This window comes from Neopsephotus bourkii, unplaced genomic scaffold, assembly GCF_033783945.1.
Source record: "Neopsephotus bourkii isolate Nb327-2 ecotype Australia unplaced genomic scaffold, CSIRO-AGI_Nbou_v1 NB_1839, whole genome shotgun sequence".
Taxonomy (NCBI): domain Eukaryota; kingdom Metazoa; phylum Chordata; class Aves; order Psittaciformes; family Psittacidae; genus Neopsephotus; species Neopsephotus bourkii.
Window position 1 is genome coordinate 889 of NW_026902312.1, and position 11789 is coordinate 12677.

The 11789-nt window shown below is 58.3% G+C and overlaps 2 protein-coding genes and 1 long non-coding RNA gene across 3 annotated transcripts; all 3 read left to right on the forward strand.

The window, feature by feature from the left end:
- The first annotated feature begins 338 nt into the window (after nucleotides 1-338).
- Nucleotides 339-7492, forward strand: LOC133207229 (uncharacterized). The gene is made up of 11 exons (XM_061343956.1): nucleotides 339-398; nucleotides 509-525; nucleotides 3695-3896; nucleotides 4143-4247; nucleotides 4745-4813; nucleotides 4999-6292; nucleotides 6422-6516; nucleotides 6644-6735; nucleotides 6894-7008; nucleotides 7178-7330; nucleotides 7481-7492. The coding sequence occupies exons 1-11, from the start codon at nucleotides 339-341 to the stop codon at nucleotides 7490-7492; spliced, it is 2214 nt and encodes a 737-aa protein (XP_061199940.1).
- Nucleotides 7493-8150: 658 nt separating this feature from the next.
- LOC133207230 (glutamine-rich protein 2-like) lies at nucleotides 8151-8932 on the forward strand. Its single transcript, XM_061343957.1, has 4 exons — nucleotides 8151-8165; nucleotides 8242-8499; nucleotides 8657-8777; nucleotides 8868-8932. The coding sequence occupies exons 1-4, from the start codon at nucleotides 8151-8153 to the stop codon at nucleotides 8930-8932; spliced, it is 459 nt and encodes a 152-aa protein (XP_061199941.1).
- A 906-nt stretch (nucleotides 8933-9838) lies between these two features.
- Nucleotides 9839-10430, forward strand: LOC133207231 (uncharacterized). Its single transcript, XR_009723993.1, has 2 exons — nucleotides 9839-9977; nucleotides 10151-10430. It is a non-coding gene; the product is annotated as an uncharacterized LOC133207231 (long non-coding RNA).
- Nucleotides 10431-11789: the final 1359 nt, after the last annotated feature.

An 11789-nucleotide genomic window follows, 5' to 3' on the forward strand; every position in this document is an offset into this window, starting at 1 on the left:
CTTCGGGTAAGTGGTTAGTGAGGGGTAATTAAGGGGACGGGTTGTAAGTTGGGGCAAGTTGGGATAAGTGGCGGTAATACTGAGTAGATACATTCTTAAAGTAGTTGGTGGCTTTCTACAAACATGATGTTAACCTGTTCTAGCCGGCTGTTCACAAATGACACAAAGCGATTCAATATACAGGGTCCAAAGAGTAATACCAGCACGATCATTCTACTTGCCCTATAGTAACAAACCCCAAAATCAAAATCAGACAAAGGCATCGTAGCCCCCTCCCTTGGGGGCTATTTCGCTGTTGCCCAGGGTCCGCTGGTGTGGAGCTCCTGGGTACAGCCGCAATGGTTAGTGACTTGTCGCCCTCTCTTGTCACCAGGGCGTACGAGTTACGAGGGCTCTCGGTGATCTAATCCTGTGAACAGAAACTCACAATTTTCATTAGTTTTATTCTGGAGGTCTGGTTTAATGGATTTAAGTGGGCACCACCTAACTCTGCCGTTTTTTCTAACAGCGGCATACCCTCGCCCTGTAAGGGCTAGCCTCTATCGTTGTTCCCATCCCCACCTCCATTCCCGTTTTATATCGAACGGGAGCATATCGTCTCTTCCGAAAACACCATCTGTGAGGGTGAAGACCATGGCAGAATTAAGCCCTTTATCTGCAATTGCCTTAACAATTGCTTGTACATCCTTAGGGTTTATTGGCGAGCGCACCCTCTGTCCCCCCGTCTGTCACCCGACCGGGAATGCTAGTTTGACTGATGGGGCCCAGTCGGCACACGAAATCTTTATTTCCTTCCAGTCCGTGAGAGGGACTTCTTCCCCTCGCCGTTCCTCTTTAGTCCCGATGGGAATACTTTGGCTCTTGACTTTGTTTACCACCATTTCCTCCTCCTCTGAGTTTGAATCGGTTGCGAGCCACTCGCCCCAGGCAGTGTCTGACTCACAGTCGGAAGCCGACTGACCGGTTACTTCAGGTTTCCCGCGCCTTTTCGCTGGGCTCCGGCCCCGCCCGCTTTTCTTGTGGGCGGGCCGTTCCCTCCCTCTGGGCTCTCCCCGCCCTCCTGGTTCGCCCCGCCCCCTGCTCCCCGGGGTGCTTGCCCTACAATGGCATTTCTCCAGACGGCCGCTCTGATTGGCTTTCCGCCCCTCGCTCGCGCGCCCCTCCCCCTTTCGGTTCTCCTTCTCATTCTCCTCCCTCCCCCCCCCCCCTTACGCGCACTTGTCAGTTCTAGCACTTCCCCCCTGTTCCCGCCAGGAGCATCTTCGCCCCGCCTCCTTCTCTCCGCTCGGCTCCATTTTGGGGCGCACAGGGCGGCGGGCTAACCCCAACTGCCTCGGACTCCTCCGCGGCGCCCCTGGCCTCCTCGACCAACCCACCCCAAAAGGATTTTGCTCGTTCCTGTCCCTCCGTAGGCGGGTCGGGATTCAGGGACTGGGGAGGCGTGTCGCCTTTCTGCGTATCTTTAGGCTCAGTAGCGCCGTCACCGTCTGGGGGGTGCAGAGTTTGTGTAGCTGCCCCGACTCCCAGTTTCGGGGTAGCCCACAAACAGTTCTTTGCTGCCTTCCAGGTCTCCTGCTCTTGCATGGCCTTGCACAGGGCCTGTACGACTTTCCCCCACAACTTAAGGTATTTCCCACAACCCGAGGACATCGTCTCCTCGGCTAACACTTCAGTGCATTTATCCCACACCTCAGGGTGGAGAATATCCACTGGCTGGTCAATGACCCCAGTTTGTAAAAGCCTCGCGACTGCGAGAGTAAAATCTTTGGGCTTACAATCAATACCCCACTGCTTATGTAACTGAGATACGACCTTCACAAGGGTTTCCATCCTCCTTGTTGGTCCGGGAGCGTCCTCCCCGCCGAGCTGGTCCAGCCGCTCCGGCCGCCGTTCACCTGTCCATACGATTCCCGGGTTTCAGCACCACTTGTTGCCTTCGTTGGCGTGGCGACCTGGTTCAGGAACGGCACGGCGACCAACCCCAGGCCGCTCGGGCCATCAGCTCACGGACACCAATGTGGTGGATGGCAAATGGCGTTTCTTGGCGAGTAACACGGCGTTATATAGCCTGGGTTTACAACGTCACGTCCGTCTGCTTACGACCTAGGCTAGGCCCTATTGGCTACTCGGAGGGGGGTCTTATCTTTTCGTACAGTGCGACATCTTCCGATCGCCAGACCCCAACTACCTACAGGAAGAGAAAAACAAACGATGGCCAAACATCACCTGGGGGCAATGTGGAGGCAGTGTTCTCACAGGAGAAGGGATAATTGGTACATAAATCCTGAAAGATACAGCAAGGCCATGAGAGGCCCAAGGAAGCCCAAACAAGCAAGATAAGAAGAAGCTGGAATTAACAAAGTTAAAGAGAACTGTGGTCTGTTGGCAAGCTTTCGAGGTCAAGTTCTCACACCTGTGCTTACCTGATTATATGGTAGTCACTAAGGGTCTTCAAGACATGTATCCAATCATAATATGCCAAACCACTGTAAGTGCATGTAAGAAATAGTATAGAAGGAGTTAAGGCTTTGTAATAAATGGCTTTGGTCTGATCATATTGATCTCTGACTGAGTCCATATATTTTCTGTGGCAACATGGCATCTGCCTGGCCTGACACAGCGTGGGCCTTGGTTGCCACCCTGTCAGCACTGAACCTCAGTGCTTTCTCTTCTGCCCCAAGGTCCTTCCCTTGCGGCTGCTGTCTGACTGTGCTGGGGTGGCCCCGTTCTGGTTTAGGGCTCTTGCAGCTTCTGCCAGCCCTGAGGGCTGTCTAGAAAGCACGACTACTCCCTGGGGGTGTCTGTGGAGCTCCTGAGCCTAAAGCTCTGCCAGTTCCTGAAGTGAAGGCGTAGGATCCGTCAGAAGAGGGTGAGCTTCCTGCCCCGCTGCATCTTGCCCCCATCTCTTCATGCCTACTCCCTCTTGGACTTCAGTCCTCCCGGCTTGGAGAAGAAGACTGCACAGAGCAGATCCCAGTATCGCAGTATCACAGTATGTTAGAGTCCAATCCCCCTGCCGGTGCAGGAACACCTAGATAAGGTTACACGGGAACGTGTCCAGGCGGGTTTTGAATGTCTCCAGATAAGGAGACTCCACAACCTCCCTGGGCAGCCTGTTCCAGTGTTCCGTCACCCCAACTGAGAAGAATTTTCTCCTCAAGTTTAAGTGGAACCTCTTGTGTTCCAGTTTGTACCCATTGCCCCTTGTCCTATCATTGTTTGCCACTGAGAAGAGCTTGGCTCCATCCTCGTGACACTCCCCCTTTATATATTTATATACACTAATAAGGTCACCCCTCAGTCTCCTCTTCTCCAAACTATAGAGACCCAGCTCCCTCAGTCTTTCCTCATAAGGGAGATGCTCCACTCCCTTAATCATCTTAGTTGCCCCGCGCTGGACTCTCTCCAGCAGGTCCCTGCCCTTCTTGAACTGAGGGGCCCAGAACGGGACACAATATTCCAGATGAGGTCTCACCAGGGCAGAGTAGAGGGGAAGGAGGACCTCTCTCGACCTACTAACCACCCCCCTTCTAATACACCCCAGGATGCCATTGGCCTTCTTGGCCACAACGGCACAGTGTCGGCTCATGGTCACCCTGTCATCCACTAGGACCCCCAGGTCCCTCTCCCCTACACTGCTCTCTAACAGGTCGTTCCCCAACCTATACTGGAACCTGGGGTTGTTCCTGCCCAGATGCAGGACTCTACACTTTCCCGAGCGGGGCAGGGCAAGGAGCCCGGCCGCGGGGCAGCAGCTGCAGCAGCCGGGTGAGCAGCTGCCTGCGAAGGACCCGCTGCAGGACAAGGACACCACCGGCGGCTCCGAAGCTGCTGTGGCTGCCGACGTGGGGCAGCTGGTGGACAGGGTGCAAACCGACGAGAGCGGCAGCTCTGAGGTAGAGACTCTCCCCAGTCCCCTGGGTGCTCCCCCGCTGACGCGCCTCCTCCTCCAGGGGTGGCTCTTTGCCCTTGGCATCAGCTTCAGCGCTCCTGCACAGAGCTCAGCACGGGCAGGCAGGGCTGGATGCAGCCCTGCTGACATGGGTTTGTGTCATGGCTTCCACTGGGGCAGGGTGGGGACCAAGTTCCTGGTCTGTAGGGACCCTCCCGTGGGGCTCATGCCTGCCACCCTCCTCTCCTAGGACACGTCTGCCTACCAGGATGTCCTTGAGGAGATTAGCCAGACGAAGGAGGCGCAGTCTCGCATGCAAGGAGAAATCCGCATGATCCAGGAGGCGCTTGGCTTGGTGAGCTGCTGCTGCTGGAGGAAGCTGGCCTCTTGCTCCCCTCCCTGCATCACCCCGCATCTCCCTGCGGACCCTGTCCTCCGGCCTCGGCTGTCACCCAGTATCAAGGGCACTGGGAGGGAAGAGTGGGAAGGGTGCCCCGGGAGGGAAGAGTGGGAAGGGTGCATCAAAAGGGAAGCATGGGAGCTCAGCCCACCCTACCTGGAGCCCCGGGGAGGGCAGGAACGGGCAGCACTGCCTGCGGCTCAAGCTGCTGGCAGAGGTAACTGTGTGTGTCCACCCAAGTGGCGCTAAGGCGCTTCTTAACTAAACACCCATGAAAGTACCATGGGTGCTGGGAAGGAGGGTCAAGATCTACTGGTACAATACAGCAGCAGCCCCCCCGGCACAAGCCTGCCCAGCATCCATCTGTCTAGCGCCCAAGTTAATTTGCAGATGCTTCTGTCCAGTCCTGCTCCTGTGTCCTGACTGCCGTCCTTCTCCTTGCCCCACTTTAGGGGAACCTCCAGGATGCTGCCGGCCGGCTGCCACGCCTTGGCAACCTAAGGACTCTGGCCAGTGATGTGGTATGGTTACAAGCACGCCAGATCCTGCTGCAGGACAGGAGATGGCTGCATCCTGGGGGACCAGTGCAGGCGGTCCCTCTGCACTAGGGCATGGTCCCCAGCAGTGCTGGGTGTGAGGGTGGGCTGGGCCCACCATGCCCCAGGCTACATGGGTGGAGTAAACCCTTGATCCCTTCCTTCCCCAGCAAATGCTGAAGGAAAGACTGGGCCTGTACCCAAACCCGGAGGAGGTCAACAACATGGTGCACTGGGATGTGCTGGAGGATTGCCTGGTGGGAGGCAAAGGAGAACGAGGTAGAGATGGAGGAAGACCCAGAAGAGAACAAGAAGGAGACCGCTCTGCCACCACCAAGTCTCCCACTCCAGACGTGGACACGCCACATGGAGCAAGCTCAGTGCTGGCATTTAGAGAGAGCTCAGTGGGGCTGAAGGATCCAAGGACAGCTGTAAGGGTCCCTAAGCAGCAGGCAGGCATTCCCTCAGATCAGAGGAGGGATGCTAGCACCAGAGCGATGACGCAGACAGCGTCTCAGGACGTTCAGACCACCAGCCCGGGGACACAGCAAACACACCCGGAGTCCATGGGCACGCAGACCACCAGGCCAGGGACACAGGCAACAGAGCTGGTGTCCACGGGCACGCAGACCATCAGCCTGGAGACACAGCCAACAGAGCTGGTGTCCACGGACATGCAGACCATCAGCCTGGAGACACAGCCAACAGAGCTGGTGTCCACGGACATGCAGACCATCAGCCTGGAGACACAGCCAACAGAGCTGGTGTCCACGGACATGCAGACCATCAGCCTGGGGACACAGCCAACAGAGCTGGTGTCCACGGGCACGCAGACCATCAGCCTGGAGACACAGCCAACAGAGCTGGTGTCCACGGACATGCAGACCATCAGCCTGGGGACACAGCCAACAGAGCTGGAGTCCATGGGCACGCAGACCATCAGGCCGGGGACACAGCCAACAGAGCTGGTGTCCACAGACAGGCAGACCACCAGCCTGGGGACACAGCCAACACAGCTGGAGTCCATGGGCACGCAGACCACCAGCCTGGGGACACAGCCAACAGAGCCGGAGACCACAGGCACCGAGACCACCAGCCTGGGGACACAGCCGGAGTGTACCGTCCCTCAGACCACCATCTCAGGGGAGCAGCTCAGCACAGAGCTTCACCGGGCTGGCCCCCTGGCAGCAGGGACTCTCTTGCTGACAGCCCAGGGATTCGAGATCCCACTCGACGCTGATCCCAGCGCCACGTCCCACGTGCAAGAGCTGGCCTTGCCCTCGGGCTCCAGCAGTGCCTACCACAATGCCTACAAGTGCTACGTGGAGACGGTGGAGGCTCTCAAGCAGATTGGGCAGCTCAGACACCTCTATGCTGCCCTGAAGGAGCAGGTGGCCCAGCTAGAAGCCACCAGGTTGGAGCGGACTGAACTGGAGAAGCTGCGCCTGCTCCTCCAGGAGGGAGGTGGGAGCTCTGGGAGCCTTGTGGGGGGCGTTTGAAATGTTGGCTCTTGAGCTGGCTGTGCTCAGAGCCTTGCCCGCAGGGTGAGACCCCTTCACTGACAGTGTGTCCCCTCGGACCGTGTTGTTGTAGGCCAGGAGAGCATTGCCAACATGCTGGGTGACCTCCAGGCCCAGGTGTCACCCCTGCAGGGCGTGGCCAGGGACCTGCAGGAGGAGAAGGGGAAGGTAAGAAGTCCCCGAGGGAGATGCAGGGATGCTGGGAGAGTTGGGCACGGAGGAGGCAGCTGAAGAGCCCCTGTGCTGGGATGGCACAGGGGCCATGCCCTGACTCTGCCCCCACTGCCGTTCCCAGATCAGGAAGCTGGAGAGTGCCCTTGGCAAACTGGAGGCGGCCAGAGCCAGCTGGCAAACAGATCTCGACGAGCAACTCAGCCTGCCATTGGGGTAAAAGGACAGGGACAGGAGGGGGTTTCGTTCCCTGTGGGGCTGCGAGGGAGCCCAGGAGGGCTGGGAGCATCCCATGCTGGGGGGGTGAGGGATGCCCCCTGAGCAACTAAGCTTGTGAAGACTAAGCCTGCCTGTGCCCCCATCTCGCTGTCCAGGTCCACACCGCAGCAGGTCAAGCGGGACATGAAGGACCTGGCAGAGCATCAGCAAATAAGCAAGGCTGCACTGGATCAGTTGGTGACCCAGATGGCCGAGGAGGGGCAGGAGCAGGTGAGGCGTGGGGGGAGCTCCCACCACCCGCTGGCTCTTCGAGGTGCTCCTGGTGGGGATCTCCCAGCCACATCCTGTGGCTGGCTGGGACCACGGAACCTCCATGGCCCCGGGATTGTTGGCTGCATCTGTCCCGTCTCAGAGGTGATTCCTCTTCCCTCCTCTGCAGCTCAAAGAGGTGAGAGTGATGGAGAACACGGGGCAGGAGGAGGCGGGATGCCCCACGTGCAGCAGCGACACCAGCATGCGTTTGGGGAAGCTTCTGCGGTGCTATGAGAAGCTGCAGGGGCTGGTGGACTCCCTCATGTCGACGAAGGAGACGGCAAGGCTATGTTGCAGCTGCCAGGAGAGCCAGGTCGGGAGATGGCAGCATGGGGGACCTGGGAGGGGGCTGCCAGAGCCATGCCCGGCTGTTTGTGCTTCGGTCTGATGTGGGGGAGGTCCTTGCTGCCCCCCGTATTGTCTTGTGAAGTCTGCAGCATAGAGGGAGATTCAAGCCGTGCTGCAAATGTCCTGCCGGCACTGGGAGCCTATGGCCACTGGCCCAGTAAGCCAGGTCTGTCCCCATGGGGCAGCCTCCCCACCTTGCCTGGCACTACCTTGTTATTTTCCTCCCTGGAGCAGGACCAGGAGGAGCTGAAGCGCATCCAGGCTGCCGTGCTGCAGATGCAAGGGGAGTATGAAAAGCTCAACTCTGTCATGGGGAGCCTCCTGGAAGACAGTCGCCAGCAGCAGAAAGATATGGAGGTAGATGGCTGAAATCCCCATGGGCTTAGAGCCTCCTGGAGGCAGAGCCCAGGCTGGGGACCGTAGGCGATTTGCCCTGTGGAGATGAAGAGTACCTTTCCCAGAGGCTTCTGCGTGGGGGGAGAAGCAGGGGTGCTCCTGCCACAATGTCATAGGATGCTTTCTGTGTTGGAAGGGTCTGTTGCAGTCCGTGGAGAGGCTGGAGAAGGAGAAGGCAGACAAGGACGACCTGGAGCTGGGAATGGATGAGGTACGGCCTCAAGGGGCCTAAGCACCAGCCAAGGGGGTCCTGGGCAGGGAGACAAACGCCCCTTCTTCCCTGGGAGCTTGGTGGGAGAGCTGGCCGGGGGGAGGGAGGATTTCTAGCCCAGCTGCAGGTCCCTCTGTCTCCCCCCATGTCCCTTGGGCTGGTGGGACCGACCCCATGGGGGTGATGGGCGAAAGTGGGACCACGGGAGCCGTGGGAGGAACACAGTGGTCCTGCAGGAGTGCTTTTGCCTCTGCCCCTGCAATGAGCTGACCCTGGCTGTTGCACCTCCATCCTTTCTCCACCGTTCTCCTGCCTTTCCCTGTTGCTGGAAAGCAGACAAAGACACCTTGGAAAGCAAAGTCAGCCGCGCCCAGTTTGAGGCGAGCCTGGAGCTGCTGAACGAGAGAAACCAGGAGGTGCTGAGCCGGCTGGCAGGCCAGGAGCAGGGGCTGCACGAGGTCCAGCAGCAGCTGCGGGAGGAGATGGCCTCCAAGGTGAGGGGCGGCTCATCACCGCTGCGCAAAAAATGGCACCTTCGGGACTTGGTGGCCCAAGGTAGCATCCTCCTGAGGATTCCTGCTCCTGGCTTTTCCGTGGGGATGCAGTGTCCCATCCCGGAGCCGCTGGCTGAGGGAGTGTGTCTGTCTGCAGCTGGATCGCCTGGAGCTGGGGCCATTCCAGCAGGAGCTGGAGGAACGCTGGAAGAGCAGCCTCGAGCAGCTCAAGGAAGGGCACCACCAATGGAAGCTGACGATGCAGCTGGGATTCGGAAGTGAGTGCAATAGGGACAGCGCTCGCCTTGGTCCCACTTTGTCCTTGCCTGCATCCCCTGTTCCCATGGTGCTCTGGGTGCCTGTGGCAGTGGTTCCCACAGCATTGGAGGTTTTTGGGCACTCCCCTCTGTGGATTCTCCTGTGCCTAAGATGAGGTGGAGCTTTTTCCCAGGAGGGAGCCCACAACCAACCACTCTCCCTCATCCTATCCACTTTCTGTAGCCAGCCAGCAGGTTGCAGACCTCGTTGGTGTTGGGGGGTGGGGCATAAACCAGGCTGAAACCCAGGTTTCTGAACTCACCCAGCCCTTTCTCCCCTCCCCAGGCAGCTGCTGGTGGATTTCCAGTGCCTGTCTTGTGACAGCCAACTCAGCATGCGGGTGCCTGGCTCGTGAGTACCACCCAGCACAGGCGCATCAGGAGTCTGCATGGGTGGGATGGGGGGAGATGGGTGCTGGTGGTGCTGCAGACCAGGCATGGGGTTCGGGGTGTCCGCCTGCGAGGGTGCGATTGTGCCCAGCACCCTCCACAGGCCTGCCCGTCAGTGGGAGGATTAGGACCCCTCCCTGAGGGCAGCGGGTAGGGGATGTAGTGAGGTACAAGCCTGTGGGGTTTGGAGTGCTGCCACGAGCCCGGGTGGCTCATTTGTCCCCTGTCACCCACTGATGGCTCTTTCCCTCCCCAGGCCTATCCCGCCCATCCCATCCTTTCCACCGCTGGCCCTTCACGGCACTGGACAATCCCACCCTGTTCTAAAGATGGAGCAAATCCAGAGGTAGGGGACACGGGCCCCATCCCCACCCCTGGCGTGCGTGATGGCCCTGCCCCAGCAAGGGAGAGTCCTTCCCTGCGTCGGGGTAAAGTGCTCTGCTCCCTGGGCAGGGCAGGGGAGCAGAGATGTGCCACAGAGGCTCAGCTGTGCTTGCCCCAGTCTGGGGGGTTTTATAGCCTTGCCGCTGTGCTGCCCCGTCTCTCTCTCAGGGGCACTGAAGCCACATGTGCTGAGTTGTGTGCTGGGTGCTGAGTGTTCCCATACCCTATCCTGCAGGGAGCGGGGCTGCATGCAGGTACCCCACCGTGCCACGGCAGTGTGGGGGCCAGCGTACCCTCACACCCCCAGTGCAGCGCAGCCTGCACCTCCAGCCGGTCCAGCCCAGCGCCCCACAGACACTCCAACCATCCACCCTGCTCCCCAGCAAGGTAGGGATGAAGAAAGAAGGGATCTGGTGGGGGTGACTGAGGTTGGGAGGGTGATGCTGAGCATCTGGGGGGAATCCATGCCTCAGTTTCCCCAAGAGAGACGGGTATAGAGGGTTGCTTGGGGATGCTGAATTCAGCCCCGTGCTTTAGCCAGCCCATTCTCTCCTCTCCAGCAGGACAAGATAGAGCTGCCGGGGCAGGACATCCGCAGGGCTGGCCCCTGCCCCTCAGCCCCAGGCACCACTGGCCCACTGGAACACAGGTCAGCCCCATCCCAGAGCCACCTTCTCCAGGTACACCGGCCCCACCCACCCCTCCTGCCCCGCAGGATGGATGCAGCAACCCGGCAGCCGGGCAGGACTGGCGGTCACCGGCTGAATCCCAGTGCCCTGGCACCCCAGCAGGCGAGGAAGTAGCTCCCAGCAGCAGCAATAAATGGTGATGCTCAGCAAAGCGCCTGTGTGGCCTGAAGTGGGGGAACCCTGGCTTGGGATCTGCCCTTGGCCTTTGGCCACGTGTCACTGAAGGACCTGAAAACAGCCCCTGGCCACCCCCCTGCTCCTCATCCCCAGGGGCTGAGCAGCCTGAGCTGCTGCACTCCCCCTGGCACCTCCATGAGCCCTGTGTGGGTCCGATGGCCCCTGCTAGGGGAGCCTGTGGCCCCAGAGTGGGGCTGGGGGAGCTGAGCAGTGCAGCAGCAGCAGCAACAGGAGGAGGATGCTCGGTTGCTGCTGAAGGTGACAGCAAATTGGCACCTGGGTGGGGAAGGGTGGTGGCGGCAGCACACGGTGAGGGACAGCTCTCAACTCCCTGCTAAAAGCAGGGAATTTGCCCGTATTGTTGCCCTTGCTTTCTGATTGTGACTATTGCAGTGCTATTGGTAAAGAGCACAGCGCAGGAAGGGGCTTCAGGGCTTCATGCTGGAGTTAGCTTCCTTGGTGTTTACGTCAAGGAAGGCAACACGTGTGGCTGTACCGCTTCTGGCATCCAATTTAGATCATACCTAGCCCTTAATTCATCAATAAGCCATGACATCAGCTAGCTGGGGCCAGCCAAGACTGTGGACATTTGGTGCCTCAAATTGCATAGGAGAGCTAACTCCCACCACAGATAGGGTGTGTGGACTTCTGAGGCTAGGGTTCAAGTCCACTGGCTTCAGAAGTCTACAGAATAAAAGCTTAACACTGCCCCGTTGAAGCCAAAGGGCTGTAGTCATCCGCCCATATGTGGCTGTTAAGAGACTGTGCTGTTGACTTCACTGTCTGTGTGGACCGTGCAACCAACAGTCTTCAATCCGAGACTGTAGACCCTTGAACTGTCCTGGAAGCCCTGCTATCAAGCTTAGATGTAGAAACATACACAGCAGTTACCTATAGTTAGGTGAGAGGAATGGCAGTACAGGTGTCTGTGGGACTGTAAGACGGCTGTGATGAAGTGAGCATCAAGAGATGAGACAGAGGTTTGTGCTGAATGCACCAGGCTGCGTTAACCAAATGCCACAGTGCTGGGCCAGTGGCTGTGACAGGCACAGCCTTCACGATAACCTGTAAGTGTGAGGTATATAGGAATGATTCGTGTCAGCAACTTAGGTGCTCTTGTCGTCATTGTACTTTGGGTGGAATCCAAAATCCGTGAAATCATTGCATCGTGTGTAGAATGTATAAGAATGATCAGATTATGAGATGTTCCTGTCAATACAATGATGAAAGAGAAGAAGAAACAAAGAAATAATCCTTCCTAATCAAACGCTTTGTTACTTTAAGGGGTACTTTAACTACTCGAATGTCTCAAAGTAACTGTACGAGAAATGGA

Bases quoted from the DNA above. Each gene is read 5' to 3' on its own strand.
- LOC133207230 (XM_061343957.1), top strand. The intron at 8,500-8,656 runs GTGAGGGGCGGC...GTCTGTCTGCAG, and splicing joins GGGAGGAGATGGCCTCCAAG to CTGGATCGCCTGGAGCTGGG. The intron at 8,778-8,867 runs GTGAGTGCAATA...TGCCTGTGGCAG, and splicing joins GATGCAGCTGGGATTCGGAA to TGGTTCCCACAGCATTGGAG.
- LOC133207229 (XM_061343956.1), top strand. From the start codon at position 339: ATGGTTAGTGACTTGTCGCCCTCTCTTGTCACCAGGGCGTACGAGTTA. The intron at 4,814-4,998 runs GTATGGTTACAA...TTCCTTCCCCAG, and splicing joins GGACTCTGGCCAGTGATGTG to CAAATGCTGAAGGAAAGACT. The intron at 6,517-6,643 runs GTAAGAAGTCCC...TGCCGTTCCCAG, and splicing joins TGCAGGAGGAGAAGGGGAAG to ATCAGGAAGCTGGAGAGTGC.